Here is a 19,021-nt window from a genome sequence, read left to right as displayed (position 1 = left end):
AATAATATAAATATATAAATATATATATATATAGTCTCATTATTATCCCCTGTAGTGAGGCTGCTGTGTCCCGGTGAGCGTGTAATTGAGGTAGAGTATTTGGTGCTGGTCCAAAGCAGGGAGAGTGCAGAGATCGTGTGTGAGTCAGTCAGTGGAGTCTTCAACATCCTGACTGCCTGATGGAGTCAGAGGGGCGGGCAAAGTCGCCTGCAGTGCTGGTGGTGAAGGGGCAGAGGGGACGAATGGACTAGCGAGTCCTGAGTTGGTTTTGTTCCCCCTCATGACGTTGTGATCTCCAAACATGGCGTAGTGCAATTCAGAGTGTGTGATGTGGACGCTCCGACTCCGACCTGGGTGGAAGGAAGCAGAGTTGATGATGATTATTTCACGTATTTTTACGTTGCAGCAAACAAGATATCAACAAAAACCTGCTTTATGCAGTGACATGAAACCACGTTGCTCACCGTTGATCAGCAGCTCAGGCTGCATCTGCAGAAGGTCTGGTGCCGCCAGTGGACCGTCTTGGTTTGTAAAGCTGCAGTTGTTGAGGGTGGAGTTGCTGATGGCGATGATGGTCACCACTAAAGGTTTTGGTGGTTGTGCTGCAGATTTTGAAGAAGAAGCGTGAGATACAATATTTCTGTCCGATAAAAGCATGAAATTTATCAGTGACGAAAGACCGAATCTGTTTTCCTGAGAGCATCAGTCAGTTCACTACTCAATGTTGGGTCCTAATTTCTAAACATGTGTCTGTGTGTTTATGCATATGGATCCTAGTGAGTCGCAATTTTGGTGAAAACCCCACCAAGTGGGGTCCTTATGTCTTTGCATTGCTCCTCACATGTACAGCTGCATGGTTCGTATATTGTGCAGCCACACACACACGTTGAATGAATAAATGTTTATTTCAATCCCTGTCTTGATACATTGCAATCGTGGTTATATTACATTTACCGTAATTCCCACACCATAGAGTGCACCGGTATATTAGCCGCACCCACTAAATTTAAGAAGGTTCATACATAAGCCGCACCGGTCTGTAAGCCGCAGGTTCAGTGGTGCTGTCTGAGCTGTGGGCAGGTCAGTGGTGCACCAGCTTAAAAACGCTTTTCAACACTAGTTTTAAAAACGGGGTCCAGCATCGAGAGTGAGGAAATAGTGGAAACAAGATGCATAATACGGAGCGTCTTGATTGATTCACGCTGCTCTCACAACAGGTGTAAAAATCCATATATTAACCACACTGCTGTATAAGCCGCAGGACTCAGATCGCAAGAAAAAAGTAGTGGCTTATAGTCTGTAAATCATATATCACGCGCTTAATTGATACTATTTAATTGATACACTGCGTACAACTCAAGTCAATATTTCTACTTTCATGATGCAGGGGCTGAAAAGAAACTTAATTGATGCTTCAGAGAGTGTCATGAGTGTTGTACCTCGAATGCAAACATAGTCCTCCACAAGGCCACTGGCTGATGGGTGGCAGGATAAACGGTTGATCATACAGAGGACATTCTGTGCCCTACGCCTCATCCACTGCAGTCCTCTCTCCACCTTGGCTGCTATGTGAGTCCTCATCTGCAAAGAAGAGTTGTGGAGCGTCACCTTTCTAGCTGTCTACCATTCTCTACTCATCTGGATGTGGACAGGATGCAAACACATTCACCCTGACTGCAACGGTTTAGCTCAGGAGAGGTCAGTCAGGTCAGTCACTCCCAAGTCTTTCTCCTAGTCAGACTTGGCTTTAAACAATCCATTTTCCGCGGATAATGAAAACCAGTGTCATGACTGAGTTAGGACCAATGCTTGGGGAATCCACAGATGCCAACTGCTGTTGTGCTCTAGTTCCTACCCCTGCCAGCATCGCCCCTGTACTTTTGATGGACAGCAGGAAACTACTTGACACTACAGTGACTATTGCACTTCATGTCATGATCAGCAGCGTGATACACTTGATAATACCACTTCATTTGAGCGTCACATGGCGGGAGCTCATTTTGACAACAGCAGCCAGACAGAATTTGTCATGTGTAAACTACTTGATACTTGCAGTGAATACTGGACTTATATATCGTGCCTGAGTCTCCCTGAGACCAATCAACAAGCGGGAACAGACTATAATAGTGACTTGACAGAACCACTATCACCCCCTTCACCAGAGGGAAAACACAATAAAATGTTGGAAGTTGAATGCCCACTAACTTGAACTGACAGAGTTCAACACCAATAAAGGCCTTTCAATTCATCGCAAGTATAGGGATGGAAATAAAGGTGCATATAGATATATACAGATAGCGATACAGTTCGCTTCCTAGGCATAATTCAACGGAATAAACGCGGGTCGGGCATATACAGTGAAGGTAGGAAACCGCGGTCAAATTAGTTGGATGTTGGATATTCGACAGATATTCGCTCCACCAGAGCCAGTGTTGTTTGGTCTGTGTCCCCGGGAAGCGGTCGCCGATCTCGGACGAGCTCTCTCGCTGGCAGCGCTCAGACGAAGTTAGGGGTCCACAATTCTTCAATAGCTCCGAGGAAAAGTGTTCAGGTGAGTTCAAAGTGATTGTAAACTGTGAACAGATATGAGACACATTGGAGACGGACACTTTCATTTCATAACTGTACTGTTATGATTCTATTATTATTAATATATTCATATTTTCTCACTATTTCTTCAATAGCTCCCAGGAAAAGTGTTCAGGTGAGTCCAAAGTGATTGTAAACTGTGAACAGATATGAGAGACATTGGAGATGGACACTTTCATTTCATAACTTTACTGTTATGATTTTGTTATGATTGATATATTCACATTTTCCCGCTGTTTCCTCAATAATGTTCAACCTGATGAGTCACAAACTGCATTCTATGTCTCTCCCATCACCCATCTTGAGACACAGCTGAGACACTGGACGATGAACAAATGTGATTCAACTAATATTTTTCAACTAATGATTTCATTTACACAAGTCACATTGCCATTTTCATTTCTCCGCTTCTTCAAAATGTTCTGTGTCCATACCCATACACTGCATGGAACCAAATTCCGCAGGAATCACACTGGACCTTTAGAAATGTTAAAACAAAGTGGTTAAATTTACCACTTTATGCTTCTGTTGAATTTTAAAACATCTCACTTAGTGTGTTAGTGGTGGTCCACAACCTGGGGGTCTTTACGCATTCCACAACAGCTGTTTACATCAAACACTAAAACACATAAACGTATGTTGAAAATGATTGATTATTGTAAATCATCCATTGTACCCGATGCCTTGAGGATTTTCGTGCGCTCTTTCTGCATTTCCCCTTTTGAAGTTGGAAATGTAACATTGGGGAGCTAATAGAGGATTTGGGCTGGACATGGCGTAATTCCATGAATGGATGATAATTGGCATTATTATCCATTCATGGTGTTCATAAACAAAGAATTCTGCCTTAATTTGATGATCCATCATTTTCGTAGTGGCAAACAAATACATGGAGACTCCAGTGAATTTAAATGTTTCTTTGACACAGACAGCATTAATACAACGCAGAAAAATGTGGAAGATAATGGTGCCGCAGCTGCAACCATCTTCTTGTGATAATTTATTTATTTTATTTTAAATATTCCAAAATTATTACTTATTATACTGTAAGTGTTTTTAGTTACCTTTTTACATCATCTCTCAGGAAATTCTTCAATGTGAGGAGAACATGCCATCGCAAAACTGACTGGGTGGATATTAAGTGGCGTGGGGCAGTTATGACCCACCTTCAACGAGAAGATGGTTAAAAGAGCGCACGATTCTGGCGAAAATCCTCAAGGCATGAGGTACAATGGATGATTTACAATAATCAATCATTTTCAACATACGTTCATGTGTTTTAGTGTTTGATGTAAACAGCTGTTGTGGAATGCGTAAAGACCCCCAGGTTGTGGACCACCACTAACACACTAAGTGAGATGTTTTAAAATTCAACAGAAGCATAAAGTGGTAAATTTAACCACTTTGTTTTAACATTTCTAAAGGTCCAGTGTGATTCCTGCGGAATTTGGCTCCATGCAGTGTATGGGTATGGACACAGAACATTTTGAAGAAGCAGAGAAATGAAAATGGCAATGTGACTTGTGTAAATGAAATCATTAGTTGAAAAATGTTAGTTGAATCACATTTGTTCATCGTCCAGTGTCTCAGCTGTGTCTCATGATGGGTGATGGGAGAGACATAGAATGCAGTTTGTGACTCATCAGGTTGAACATTATTGAGGAAATAGCGGGAAAATGTGAATATATCAATCATAACAAAATCATAACAGTAAAGTTATGAAATGAAAGTGTCCGTCTCCAATGTCTCTCATATCTATTCGCAGTTTACAATCACTTTGGACTCACCTGAACACTTTTCCTCTGAGCTATTGAAGAAATAGTGAGGAAAATATGAACATATTAATAATAATGGAGTCATAACAGTACAGTTATGAAATGAAAGTGTCCGTCTCCAATGTGTCTCATGTCTGGTGACAGTTTACACTCACTTTGGACTCATCTGAACACTTTTCCTCGGAGCTATTGAAGAAATAGTGCAAACATTCTCACTGACTTTTATGATAATTTCACGACTGAGAATTTGTGGACGGTCCCCTAACTTCGTCTTAGCGCTGCCAGCGAGAGAGCTCGTCCGAGATCAGCGACCGGGGACACAGACCGAACAACACCGGCTCTGGTGGAGCGAATATCTGTCGAATATCCAACATCCAACTAATTTGACCGCGGTAGAGAACCGGTCTGGCCTGAAGAGTTGTAGAGGCCGCGGGTCTTTGGCCCTCGCAAGATCCCGTCCCCAGAACCGTTGTTCTGGCTCAGGGTGTCATGACCGCGGTGAAGCCGGATACTTTATGATCCGTTCCTAACGCGGTTGGTGTGTGTGAACAGGCTTCATCAAGTGAAAGTCGCGAGTAAAAACTTGTCGCTGCAGCTAATCGTATAGTTCCAAATAAAGGAATGGCAGGACGGAGTTAGGTGAAATACACGTGAACGACGGATGGTCTTACCGTGCTGACGCCTGACTCCTCTGCCATCCTACCAGCTGTGAAGAAGACCGCCGCGGAAGGCTGTTTTCAGGTCGGCAGCTAACGCCGCGCAGCACCAACGCGAGTATTCTCGCTCTCGTTTGTAAACACAGCAGTGGTGAAGGGGGTGTGTCACTCTCAGCCGATGACACAAGGCCCGGCAGGGTGACGCAACAATGAAATGGCTCCACCGTCAAATCGAAAAGGTCAGAAGTTCTGAAAGCGTGTAATCCTGTATTTTGAAGATGGACAGAAGCCAACCAGACAAACAGCCAGGAGAAAGACCTGAGGAGGTTGTGGGAAGGACTAAACCACACGACAGCTCGGACTCACAGCTGGCTGCAGGAGGGGCTAAACAGTTGGATCCGAACAGACCGTCAGAAGCAGCAGCATCACCGTCTATCGTCATCTTTAGTCCCAAAAGACAGATTCAACCACACACCTCCTTTTTAATCTGCAGCTGAAGAGTTTACTTTGCCGAGCCAAACATGAGAATGATGCCGGTGGTGCATGTTGTGTGGATGAGTTCCAAGAAGAAGCAAACGAACGAACTTCATTAACTTTGCTAAGCAGAACAACCCACCTGTTGCAATAACTCCCGATCAATTCCTTCTGCAAGTCTCTCTTTTCACCACCTCTTACAACATAGTGCCTCCTTGTGGCCAGCATGTAGCATGTCATTACTTGAAACAGTTCTCCTTTCAGCTGCAGTGTTGCCAACTCCCCAGCATCGGAAGTAGCAATATTACATATTGGTGTTATTACATATACACCTATATATGTATATTGTTCGTTTGTTTTTTTATTTGGTTTTTATTTTTCAGATTTATTTTTTTGGAGCTGTAGTCCAAGATCTATAGCTTTTTCACCAAAAAATCATAACCTCAAGGTTAAACCTCAACCTGCCAGCCCCATTTTAATTTTTTGTGCCGACGACAGGAAAACAGAGATGAAAGCAGCTGGATTGGACGAGAACCATCGACCGTCTTTGTGACGGTGTTACAGCTGAAGTCACACTGTTGTAACGCTGGTGAGACGGGCCACATGCTTCCAACAACACATGCCTTAAAAACTCACCATCGGGAAGGACCACTCTTCTTGACACTTGCCTCCTACAACACTGCAGCATTTTCTGTGACACTTTAAAACCTAGGTCGTTCAGTTTATGAAGCGTTGTTTCACTCATCACTGCTTTTTGCTGTAGTGAGTGTTCCAGGAGACGATGAGAGACACCCAGAGGAAGAAAACACTGCTCTCCTTTCAGCCACTGCTGAGGGGCTGAAAGGAGTCACTATGGGCTGTTTTGCTAGCTTGTAAGTCACAAAAAGCTGACACTCGCAATTCACCACACATCAATAGTTAGGAGTAGATTCAAGACAAACTCAAATAGCGATGATAAGAATTCATCATTTTTATTAACATGGTTTGTCTAACAATTGAACACTTACAAATAAAGCATGGTATGGTAGTAGCAATCCACGTCATCTATATCTATCTATATATACATTTAAAATCCCATATATAATATGGGATTTTAAATAAAATCCCATATTAGGGGTGGGATTTGATTATTTATTTTATTTTGCTTCAGTTTGACAATAGCACAATAAATCATGATGGTGGCTATATTCAAGTGTTTATATCACCTTATTTAAACTAAAGCTCTTTTAATATCTTGAAAATATTTGTATAAGAATTTCAATTTTATATGAATTTCGAATACATTCAGAGTAGTAGTGAAAAACATCACTAGCTTTTGTTCAGGGATTCCTCCATGTTTGTTGTTGTTGTTATCATCCTCGCTGCCACGTGTCTTGCGCATCAGTGTGATCAGTGGACCAGGAACTCCTGCACTTACAAAGGTTCCGTGTTGTCTGGAGAGCAAACTGTTTTATATATATATATATATATATCTAGTCCCATTATTATCCCCTGTAGTGAGGCTGCTGTGTCCCGGTGAGCGTGCAATAGAGGTAGAGTATTTGGTGCTGGTCCAAAGCAGGGAGAGTGCAGAGATCGTGTGTGAGTCAGTCAGTGGAGTCTTCAACATCCTGACTGCCTGATGGAGTCAGAGGGGCGGGCAAAGTCGCCTGCAGTGCTGGTGGTGAAGGGGCAGAGGGGACGAATGGTCTAGCGAGTCCTGAGTTGGTTTTGTTCCCCCTCATGACGTTGTGATCTCCAAACATGGCGTAGTGCAATTCAGAGTGTGTGATGTGGACGTTCCGACTCCGACCTGGGTGGAAGGAAGCAGAGTCGATGACGATTATTTCACTTTTTTTTACGTTGCAGCAAACAAGATATCAACAAAAACCTGCTTTATGCAGTGACATGAAACCACGTTGCTCACCGTTGATCAGCAGCTCAGGCTGCATCTGCAGAAGGTCTGGTGCCGCCTGTGGACCGTCTTGGTTTGTAAAGCTGCAGTTGTTGAGGGTGGAGTTGCTGATGGCGATGATGGTCACCACTAAGGGTTTTGGTGGTTGTGCTGCAGATTTTGAAGAATAAGCGTGAGATACAATATTTCTGTCCGATAAAAGCACGAAATTTATCAGTGACGAAAGACCGAATCTGTTTTCCTGAGAGCATCAGTCAGTTCACTACTCAATGTTGGGTCCTAATTTCTAAACATGTGTCTGTGTGTTTATGCATATGGATCCTAGTGAGTCGCAATTTTGGTGAAAACCCCACCAAGTGGGGTCCTTATGTCTTTGAGGGACCCTGTTGCCAGACCCCACAAGGTTAACCTCAATTTGAGGGTGAAGACTTCAAAACAAACAAAGCATTTTGGCAATGAGCGGTCCCCACAAAGCGCAACAAATCTGTGTGCGTGCATTGCTCCTCACATGTACAGCTGCACGGTTCGTATATTGTGCAGCCACACACACACGTTGAATGAATAAATGTTTATTTCAATCCCTGTCTTGATACATTGCAATCGTGGTTAAATTACATTTACCGTAATTCCCACACCATATAGTGCACCGGTATATTAGCCGCACCCACTAAATTTAAGAAGGAAAATAGATCTGGTTCATACATAAGCCGCACCGGTCTGTAAGCCGCAGGTTCAGTGGTCTGTCTGAGCTGTGGGCAGGTCAGTGGTGCACCAGCTTAAAAACGCTTTTCAACACTAGTTTTAAAAACGGGGTCCAGCATCGAGAGTGAGGAAATAGTGGAAACAAGATGCATAATACGGAGCGTCTTGATTGATTCACGCTGCTCTCACAACAGGTGTAAAAATCCATATATTAACCACACTGCTGTATAAGCCGCAGGACTCAGATCGCAAGAAAAAAGTAGTGGCTTATAGTCTGGAAACCATATATCACGCGCTTAATTGATACTATTTAATTGATACACTGCGTACAACTCAAGTCAATATTTCTACTTTCATGATGCAGAGGCTGAAAAGAAACTTAATTGATGCTTCACAGAGTGTCATGAGTGTTGTACCTCGAATGCAAACATAGTCCTCCACAAGGCCACTGGCTGATGGGTGGCAGGATAAACGGTTGATCATACAGAGGACATTCTGTGCCCTACGCCTCATCCACTGCAGTCCTCTCTCCACCTGGGCTGCTACGTGAGTCCTCACCTGCAAAGAAGAGTTGTGGAGCGTCACCTTTCTAGCTGTCTACCATTCTCTACTCATCTGGATGTGGACAGGATGCAAACACATTCACCCTGACTGCAACGGTTTAGCTCAGGAGAGGTCAGTCAGGTCAGTCACTCCCAAGTCTTTCTCCTAGTCAGACTTGGCTTTAACCAATCCATTTTCCGCGGATAATGAAAACCAGTGTCATGACTGAGTTAGGACCAATGCTTGGGGAATCCACAGATGCCAACCGCTGTTGTGCTCTAGTTCCTACCCCTGCCAGCATCGCCCCTGTACTTTTGATGGACAGCAGGAAACTACTTGACACTACAGTGACTATTGCACTTCATGTCATGATCAGCAGCGTGATACACTTGATAATACCACTTCATTTGAGCGTCACATGGCGGGAGCTCATTTTGACAACAGCAGCCAGACAGAATTTGTCATGTGTAAACTACTTGATACTTGCAGTGAATACTGGACTTATATATCGTGCCTGAGTCTCCCTGAGACCAATCAACGAGCGGGAACAGACTATAATAGTGACTTGACAGAACCACTATCACCCCCTTCACCAGAGGGAAAACACAATAAAATGTTGGAAGTTGAATGCCCACTAACTTGAACTGACAGAGTTCAACACCAATAAAGGCCTTTCAATTCATCGCAAGTATAGGGATGGAAATAAAGGTGCATATAGATATATACAGATAGCGATACAGTTCGCTTCCAAGGCATAATTCAACGGAATAAACGCGGGTCGGGCATATACAGTGAAGGTAGAGATCCGTGATCAAATTAGTTGGATGTTGGATATTCGACAGATATTCGCTCCACCAGAGCTGGTGTTGTTATCATAAAAGTCAGTGAGAATGTTTGCACTATTTCTTCAATAGCTCCGAGGAAAAGTGTTCAGGTGAGTTCAAAATGGTTGTAAACTGTCACCAGACATGAGACACATTGGAGACGGACACTTTCATTTCATAACTGTACTGTTATGATTCCATTATTATTAATATATTCATATTTTCTCACTATTTCTTCAATAGCTCCCAGGTAAAGTGTTCAGGTGAGTCCAAAGTGATTGTAAACTGTGAACAGATATGAGAGACATTGGAGATGGACACTTTCATTTCATAACTGTACTGTTATGATTTTGTTATGATTGATATATTCACATTTTCCCGCTATTTCCTCAATAATGTTCAACCTGATGAGTCACAAACTGCATTCTATGTCTTTCCCATCACCCATCTTGAGACACAGCTGAGACACTAGACGATGAACAAATGTGATTCAACTAAGAATGACATTTCGACTTAATGTTTGCCACCATGGCACATAATCTGTGACCATCATCCAACAGTTAATCCTTGTAGAATTTTTGATAGTGTGAAATAAAAACAAATTAAATAAAAAGCCCTTTCTACGAAACCATAATTGTAATGCAATTAAAATGGTCTGTCCCTGTTTTGGAATACAAATCTGTTTCCCTGTGTCTACACGCAAGGGAATTCCAGTCTGTACTTTAACTTTTAACCAGAACAACAACAACAATACTGCTACGAATAACAATCATAAAAATGATAATGATAATACCATTTTTGCCACAGGAAAAATAGATTAAAGATGATCATTTCACTGTCAAAAATTTATATCATAAGTACATGACAAACTACCATCTATTCCATATTTTAGAAAGGTGAACACTTCATATATTATAAAACTTGATTAGAACAGAAAGAAAATATTCATCATCACTTTCCTTTTGTAGAAATAGATGCGGCGAAATGGAATTGTTCATGTTATTTATGGCCTAACAACACAATCAGTTCTTCAATCAATTGTATATATTTTGTAGGACGGACAGAATGTTGGTGGATGAGATGAGTTTTTACAGATGGAAAGAAGGTAAACAGGGAGATGGTGAGGCTGATGTGTTCTTCTCTTCAGAGAAGCCAAGAGAGAGCTGGCGAGTAAAACACAAACCTTACACAGACAACAGCAGGAGTTGAGGCAGAAAACTGAGAATCTGAAGGTGAGAGAATCTGACACTGAAATTTCATTCCTAGTTCTGCCTGGTTACTTGTGTTTAAGTCTGCAGTTTGATAATGTGATATAGTGAATTTGTGTACGTCACTGTGTGACTGCTGTGGTAGAGCCAGTGTGCCAATGTGGACAATCTGCTGCAAGGGACTGCAAACATTTTTTAAAAAATGTCATCTGCTCAAATGAAAGTTAGAAATGTATACAGTGCTATCATTTGCAGAAGAAATGAAAAGGAAGTGTGAATTATGAGAAAAATGGACAAAAACTGTTTTAAGTGCAAGTAACATCCGACTTACGACCACGGCCAGTAGACGCTTATTTTTTTCATTCAATGTCTGGCACCGCAGCACGTAGCAGCCCGGCAACGCATACGACAGTTACAGCAGCACAGTATCCCAGCATCTCACTCTCACACAGAGATCTACCACTACAGTAGTACCTAGAACCCTCGCGTCGGCTATTTTGACTTACGTCCAATCGGACATATGACCAGTTGGTCGGAACTGATCCCAGTCGTATGTCGGATGTTGCTTGTACTGTCAACCGGAGCATGTAAATGACTAACTGAGGACACCGGGTAGAACAGTTGGCCTCCCAACACTCGAGTCTGAGCACTAACTCGAGTTTCGGCATAGAAATAAATTCTATACAGGCTGGGCAGCCGGTTAGAGGGCTACGTCCATATTCATAGAACTGTGGTTACATTAGGTAATTTCTATTTCTATGTCATTTGTGCTCCACCTTCTAACTGCCTTTGCTATTGGTTAAAAACCATGGTGAAGGCCCGTGGGATTAAATTCCTCCCAGCATGGCTGAAAGAAAAAGTCCTTACCACAAGAACCAAGCATCCGACGTTCTACTGGTCACCTGTGGACAAAGAAGCACCCCCAGAAAGGACAGTGAGAGCAACTTAGGAGTCCACCATGTCCTTCACGTAAGCACGAGCGAAGGTTGATGCTGTCGACCAGGATGGTGGTCCTTTATCCAGCATCTCCTGTAGAAAGGAAAAAACACCAGAAAGAGGACATCTAACCCGGGTGAGGCCTTTAGACTCACACCAGTTCACAGAGACGTGCCTCCTAGTGGCATAAGCCTGTTAGTGGCTAGAGCCTGAGAGCTCTGTACCGTTGAAACTACTGCATCCGACAAACCCATGTCAAGCAATTTCAACATCTAAACCTTGAGAGGACGTCCAAGCACCAGATGGGCTCGACACATACTTCTGGCTTGGGTCAGTGCACCCGGTGCATCCAGGATTGGCCACGGAGGTCCCACCGCTAATCTGGACAGGTCCGGAAACCACCTCGTCACAACCGAGAGTTTCTGATCTCTGACGTGCTGCAAAAACGGCGTCATCAACCTGTGTTGAGGAATCACGTAAAGCAGCCCCTGCGGACACACTGGATGGGTCAGGGCATCCACCCAGAGTGTGTTGTGTGAGTCTGTCCCACGCCCTCAGAGAACCCCAGTGGAGCATTGGCGTTCTCTTCCGACGTAAACAGATCTGCAGCTAGAGTCCTGAACCACTGCCAGATTGCATCTGCCACTTCTAGTGCAAGACCCTCTTCTGGACAGCCTGTCCGTGCCCAGGTTTAGGGCACCTGTGACACGCTGTCATCGACAACAGGTGGCTTACTGCCCATGTCAAGGTAAGAGCCGTCATCTTGTGCAGGGAGCTGACCTCACCGTCACATGATGTACCATCAGCCGTGGTGTGAAATGAAGCAGAACCTTCTCCACCGCCATCAACTCCAGCAGTTTGATATGAGATGTGGGACCGGACCATATTCCTCTCATGCTGTCCTTTTCTAAGGCGCATTCCTAGCCCAGGAGGGATGCATCCATGAAGATGTGCGCTGCTGCTATAAGACGCGCGCTGCAGTCCCAGAATGTTCAGGGAAGCCGGACCTGACAGACTCAACCACATGTTACTGTCCCGGACCGGGTGAAGACGGTGAAGCACAAACCAGCACTGGAGCCGCCACATGTGCAACAATCCCAGTTTCACCACCACTGACAGGAGACCTAAGAGTGTGACTACCTCGCTGGCTCTCGCGTGGTGCACATCTCTCATCATGCCAATCTGCTCCAGCAGAACTGGCATAGGCTCATCTGAGAGCCATGCTGTCATGGGGCGAGAATCAAGGAAGATGTCCAGATATTGTGCGGAAGTCATGGGATGCAGCGCATTCTGATTTGACGTTGAGATTGACATCGAAACCCAGACGTCTGATCTGATTCAGCACCCTCGCCTTATGCTCTAGCGCCTCCTCCCTGGACAAAAATACATATCTGTCAGGTCCACTGACGTCACCCTGTCGCCTGGTCAGACACACTCGAGAAGCTGCCTGACCGTCAGCACTCTGAACTGACATGATCCAACACGAGTGTTTCACCTCCAGAGAGCCAGGATGGGTCTCGACTTACCTGACCTCCTCGGGACAAGGAAATACACAGAGTAAAACCCTGCCTTGCACTCCTCCAGTGGGACTTTAGAAATTGTCCACTTTTGGAGAAGGGAGTTTATCTCTTGCTCTAAACACAGCCAAGTCGAGGCTCCAGGTGCGGGGGGCCCTCCTCGAAAGGGCTGTCGGTTATTCAAACGCCATTCATGGAAACAGCTAGCACCATCTGATGGAACGCCGCCACTGTCACGTGGGACCACTCTGGGAGCTTGTCCTCACTGAGCACCCTCTCGAAGACTGCCTTGTCCATGGCCGACAACAACTGAGTCATGTTGTTGGCAAGGTTCTGGACGTGGAGTGCACTATAGTAGGCTCTGTTGAGGAACTGCATGGTGAGGCGGTCCTTCTCATCCGGAAGGCGCTGCTGGGGTCCTGACCAGAGCCTCTCATCCAGCAGATAGACTCTCTGGGCCGACTCCACGGTAAACCTCGCTTGGGCTGTCCTCCAAAACGGAGCACTCGGTCTCTTCATTGTCCTCCGTCACAAGTCAAAGGCTGTTTGGTAAAAGAGGCTGAGTAGCGGAAGACAAGGGAGTTATAGGTCGATCGACGTCTCAGGTCGATGCCAGTGGTGGTTTAACCAATAGCGAAGGCCGGTAGCACATATGGCATAAAACTGCTTTCTTATGAGAATAGTTTGCTAAACTCATGGTAAACTTTGGTTCTGGAACAGGGTTTCCTCCAGGATTATTTTTAAAACGGTGGTGGAGCAGCAGCACCTGCTCCCTTTCCCCCCCAAAAAAACTTCAACCTTTAACGCCTTTAATGACACAGCAATTTTTACAAGGTGAGGAGGTTATCAAACATTTCAAATAAAGACGAGATGAAAAAAAAACATTAAATGGTTGAAAGACCTTTTCATTTGACCTGCCTCATGGTTCATTGAAATGCCTTTGTGTACATCAGGAGATGTGCAAATGCGCCAAAAGACTCAGCAAACAAGTGGATATTCAAGCATTGAAGATGGAGAAGAGGAAGAAGCTGGAGGAGAAACTCCAAGAGCAGCAGCTGAAGAGGACGCAGTTTGAGACGAATAAAGCTGAAAGTGACCTTGAAAAGAAGCGTGAGGTTTTTGAGACACCATTCCGTCACTCTCATTCCCTGACACCACACGCTCCCACCTCCACGGGCTGATGACTGCCTTGTTTCAGCTGCTGAAGGACCAGTTGCAGCAGCAGGCTGAAGTTCATGAAGCAAAGAAGAAATATCTGCATTATCGACATGAGGTCAGTGCAGAGATTTTTTGTGATTCTTGCCACCATCTTTCGTGATGAACTGCACAATATCTTGTTGGTTGTTTTGTCCAACAGTTTGAGCTGGAAACAAACACTTTCAGTCCCCAGTGTTGTGAGTGTGACATGCAGAGCTCAGAGCTCTGAGCTTTGGCTGTGAAAGGTCAGAGGTTGCATCCTCAACCGTTCTTCTGCATGTCATTGCGTGTCACTTTCAACAGGTGCAGGAAACAATGAGTGCTGACCGACTGGGTGATGGATCTGCAAGTGCACTCTTCCTGATTGTATTCATATACTAGTATACATGTAGAGTAGTGCAGTTTATCTATCTGTATCATTGACAGTCTGTTACTGTCTAGTCTTGCCTTGCCAGGTGACTGAACCAGCATCTCCTCTGCCACAGTGTGCCTCCTGACTGGTTACATTCTCTATAGCAGTGATTCTTAACTATAGGGCCGTGACCGCCCCCTTGAGGGCTGCTAAAAGTGTTTTAGTTTTACACCTTTGGTCTGCGAGACGCTCAGTTTTAATACATGAACCACATACGGTGGCAGTAGTGTGTCGCTGCATTGACTTGACAGCAGCAAATCTGTGATAGTTAACAACTATGGAGAAGTTCTTGAAAAGAAAAAATGATAAAGTGATGCCGCCCCCAACAGTAAAAACTGTTCATGAAAGCACCTGTTGAAGCAGTTTTGAAAATGAATTTTATGATGATGGTGATACTTTCTATTAAACTTCACTAATATCTTTTTTTGGAGTTTAAATAAGATATATTTTTTTTATTTTGTGATATTTTGACATTGTTTTATTGCATTCAGAATTTTATTCTACCCACAAATATATAATATACAATATATTATCCACAAAGGGCTACAGTGGGTGTGTGTTTTTGTTCCAACCAAACAAGCACACATTGGTTAGCCGAAACAAGCAGCACCAGACTCACAGTCTTCCTGGTTGGTGAACTTTGGTTTTCAGCAGGTGGCCTCAGCTGGTTTGAAAATGCATGTGGAGAAATATAGCTGGTCCCCACAGTGCCTGCATAACTGAATGTTTAAAAGTGCGATTATTGTTAAAACAATGCTGTTATCAATAATGATGCTAATATTACTGAAGTATGTCAGATCCTCATGTCGTATGAGACTTTATTGTACGTATTGCACGTGCACTAGATTCATTCTCAAAACTTGAACAGAATGTTCTGTCCTGGTCTGTTTTCATTCAGGAGATGTTGCTGCAGGAGTCTTATGTCTCTGTATATGCTTGCGTTCCTTCCATCTTTTTTCTCACTGAAATGGCTCTAATGTCGTTGTATCACTACAAGATGGAGCGGCCAGTATCCAGTTGATCGGCATGTGGCATTGAAAAACAAAAATGTAATCTGCACATGCAGTATGTGGAAGGGGGGAAACTACAGGGTAAAGTTTGGGAGGTGTTAACGCTGCAGTTGTTGAGCAGGAGCTTCAGCAGCTGCAGCTGGACTGGCAGCAGAGGACGGACATGATGCTGCATGAGGTGGAGCACCAACTCAACGAAGTGAACTGCAAACGGGCCATCACACTGGACAAGCTGGCGGAGCTAAAGAGGACGGTGAGATGCTGCACCACCTCAGTCTAGTTCCAATGATGCATGTTAACACCACACACAATTAGAAGTGAAGCAGCAGTGAATTTCCTTCCTCAAGTCAGCATCAGGACGCCTATTTTTCAAGGCCCACAGAAGGTCATGTGATCAGCGACCAAGGTCTACGTTGGTCAGTGCTCATCCTCACTGTCAGTCAGTCCATCTCCATAGCAAGCAAGAGGAGCGCTGATGTAGACCTGCTCTCATCCTGTAGCCATCGAATATATCATTCAGTTGCATTCAGATCAAACCTCATTTCTACCTCTGAAGAAGGCAGCCAGAAGAAGAGTGTCAGTCTTTATCACCATTTAGAGCCTGCAGCCGCCTGGTCTCAGACGTTTATTACCCTGCCACCTCACCTTTGTTCACCAGTCTGCCTGAAGAGATGCAATGTCCTGTATTAGTCCCACATTTGTCCAGTTCTTCGCCAGCTGCCCTCTTTACCCACATGTTTGGGCTCAGTGACTCCCCGCAGATGTTTTCAAATGAGGTACACGATGAGCACTGCTGTGTTCTCAGTTCAGGGAGATGGAAGAGGTGGTGCTGGAAGACAGAAAGGAGCAGGAGAAGCTGCGCCGCCAGCAGGAAGAGAACATGGCTGCCACCAAGGTAAGTGGCGGCGACAACAACCTGTTTGAATTGTTCCCTTTTAACCAGGAATCGTTTCAGATCCAGGCATGGTGGAGAGGTGTCATGTCCCGCAGAGGCTTGGGCAAAAAGGCAGACAAAAAGAAGGGCAAGAAAAAGGGAGAAGGGAAGAAGAAGAAGAAATAGACACACTCCTTGATATGTGAAGATCAGACGTGTGAATTCCACTGCTGCATGTGGCTTTTCTCCCTGCATATGTGTGAGACGCACAAACAAAGAATGGCACATGACACATGAGTTGGATTGATTTGTATTTTAAAATGTTGGACAATAATTCAAGCATGACAATGCAAACACATATGTTAAAACATCCATCCATTCTTCCTTCCTCTTGAATTGTTTTTTTGAAAGATATTTTAATACATGCTATAGAAGTGCTTAACATCCTCAGTAAATGCTGATGATCAGTGAAATCTTTTCTGTTAGTTTCGAAAACTGGAGACAAACTACGCAACAAGACCAACAACAAATCAGAATCAACCTTGTCGTCTTAACACCTGACCTCTGAATGGACAAGGAGACAACTTACATATTAAAAACATATACGTATACAAAACATATTCAGGCGTCTGTAGCTTGACACTGGATGTTTGTGTCCAACTTACAAGTCAAACATGTACAACACATGAGCAATAAACCAAAGGGGGGATGCAGTCACCCTTGGTCTGTATAGTTTGAACCACACATTTGACACCCACAGTTAAGAAGCACACGGGCGCAAGGACTTGTTTCCATGCTTGGAATGACACTCTTGTTTCCTACGTTAGCCTGACTCAGAGCCAGTTCTCATCAGATGCTGCTTCACATTTCACTCACCCCTCAGTGTCAGACACTGCAGTGCAGTGATGAACCACAGCCATGACATAAAACAGAAAACAAGAGAGGATGCACTACTGTTGGAACTTTGGTGCTACAGGTGCACCCTGTAGCAACATGACTTAACATGCCTTAGAGACATTTATAACACTTGAGCCCAGACATACTGTGCATACACTGACGCAGTATTGAGCTAATATAAAACCATGTTTCTTTATAATATATGCATATATTATGATTATTATTATTATTATTAATTGTATTTAGTTTAACATAAACACATATTTCAAACCGTCACACTCACAATTCACCGCATACTGGAGGTGAGGCTCATGACTAAACACTAGCAATGTTTATATATGCAATATATAATATAATATATATATATGTATGTTTATACATGTTTATATATACAATACATTGCCGAAAAAAAAACCCCATATATATATATATATTTTCCTCTGGCTTAAATAAATTGTGATGAAAAAGAAATGCACTTGTGACTTAAGTTTAGTTTTGCTCTTGGTGCAAACCCAACATCATGACGTTGTGATCCCCAAACATGGCGTTGTGTAATATTGAGTCTGTGATGTGGATGCACCGACATTCCCCTGGGTGGAAGGACGTAAAGAAATGTGTTATTGTTGTGGATGAACACTCATCACTTTACAAGGTCAGCATTACAAATCCCATGTTTTATTCAGTGACATGAAAGCACGTTGCTCACCGTTGATCAGCAGCTCAGGCTGCATCTGCAGAAGGTCTGGTGCCGCCTGTGGACCGTCTTGGTTTGTAAAGCTGCAGTCGTTGAGGGTGGAGTTGCTGATGGTGATGAAGGTCACCACTGAGGGTTTTGGTGGTTGTGCTGCTGAATTTGAAGCGGTCAGTCAGTTCACCACTCATTAATGTTGGACCTCTCCGCATCTCTATACTCGTGCCAATAAATGCATGGATGAGGTCATCAACTGAGACACATTAGGAACTATGCGTTAGTAGAACCTAAGAACCTCGCATGTATAGCTTGGTTCAAACGTCACGCTGCCACAAAGACTCTTAAGTGGGATGGAAAGTCTAAGTAATGCTTCTGAAAGAGTGTTGTACCTTGAATGCAAACAGAGTCCTCCACAAGGTCACTGGCTGATGGGTGGCAGGATAAACAGTTGATCATACAGAGGACATTCTGTGCCCTACGCCTCATCCACTGCAGTCCTCTCTCCACCTGGGCTGCTACGTGAGTCCTCACCTGCAAAGAAGAGTTGTGGAGCGTCACCTTTCTAGCTGTCTAGTAGGGATGGCCGATATGGACAAAAAAAATTATCACGATAAATGTTGTCTTTTCTGTGATAATGATAATTATCACTATAAATCCATTTTCATTCTATTCCATGTATTGTACACACTACAGTCTCTTTTGAAACTGCTTTATGGCGGAACCTATTAGTGGAGTTTGTCTCCAACGTCATTATTTGTTGATGTTTAAATATAATAGTTAACTAAGTGTAGAGACGAGAAATTCAATGTTTCACATCTCTGA

General features: G+C 43.8%; 1 protein-coding gene and 1 long non-coding RNA gene across 2 annotated transcripts; one reads left to right on the top strand and one right to left on the bottom strand.

Annotated features, from left to right (window-relative positions):
* Nucleotides 1–10,510: 10,510 nt before the first annotated feature.
* Nucleotides 10,511–18,081, top strand: LOC128768744 (dynein regulatory complex protein 9-like). Its single transcript, XM_053881828.1, has 6 exons — nt 10,511–10,689; nt 14,072–14,233; nt 14,317–14,391; nt 15,859–15,990; nt 16,543–16,632; nt 16,693–18,081. The coding sequence occupies exons 2-6, from the start codon at nt 14,075–14,077 to the stop codon at nt 16,795–16,797; spliced, it is 561 nt and encodes a 186-aa protein (XP_053737803.1). The 5' UTR covers nt 10,511–10,689; nt 14,072–14,074; the 3' UTR covers nt 16,798–18,081.
* LOC128768745 (uncharacterized) lies at nt 17,930–18,699 on the bottom strand. The gene is made up of 3 exons (XR_008416276.1): nt 18,589–18,699; nt 18,215–18,355; nt 17,930–18,098 (listed from the first exon to the last, which is right to left on the bottom strand). It is a non-coding gene; the product is annotated as an uncharacterized LOC128768745 (long non-coding RNA).
* Between the last annotated feature and the right edge of the window lie 322 nt (nt 18,700–19,021).

The sequence above is a fragment of the Synchiropus splendidus genome, chromosome 12 (assembly GCF_027744825.2).
Source record: "Synchiropus splendidus isolate RoL2022-P1 chromosome 12, RoL_Sspl_1.0, whole genome shotgun sequence".
Lineage (NCBI taxonomy): Eukaryota > Metazoa > Chordata > Actinopteri > Syngnathiformes > Callionymidae > Synchiropus > Synchiropus splendidus.
The sequence above is the reverse complement of the archived record's forward strand: the minus strand, read 5'-3'. Positions and strand labels throughout refer to the sequence as shown.

Bases quoted from the DNA above. Each gene is read 5' to 3' on its own strand.
- LOC128768744 (XM_053881828.1), top strand. From the start codon at position 14,075: ATGTGCAAATGCGCCAAAAGACTCAGCAAACAAGTGGATATTCAAGCA. The intron at 14,392-15,858 runs GTCAGTGCAGAG...GTTGTTGAGCAG, and splicing joins ATCTGCATTATCGACATGAG to GAGCTTCAGCAGCTGCAGCT. The intron at 16,633-16,692 runs GTAAGTGGCGGC...GAATCGTTTCAG, and splicing joins AGAACATGGCTGCCACCAAG to ATCCAGGCATGGTGGAGAGG.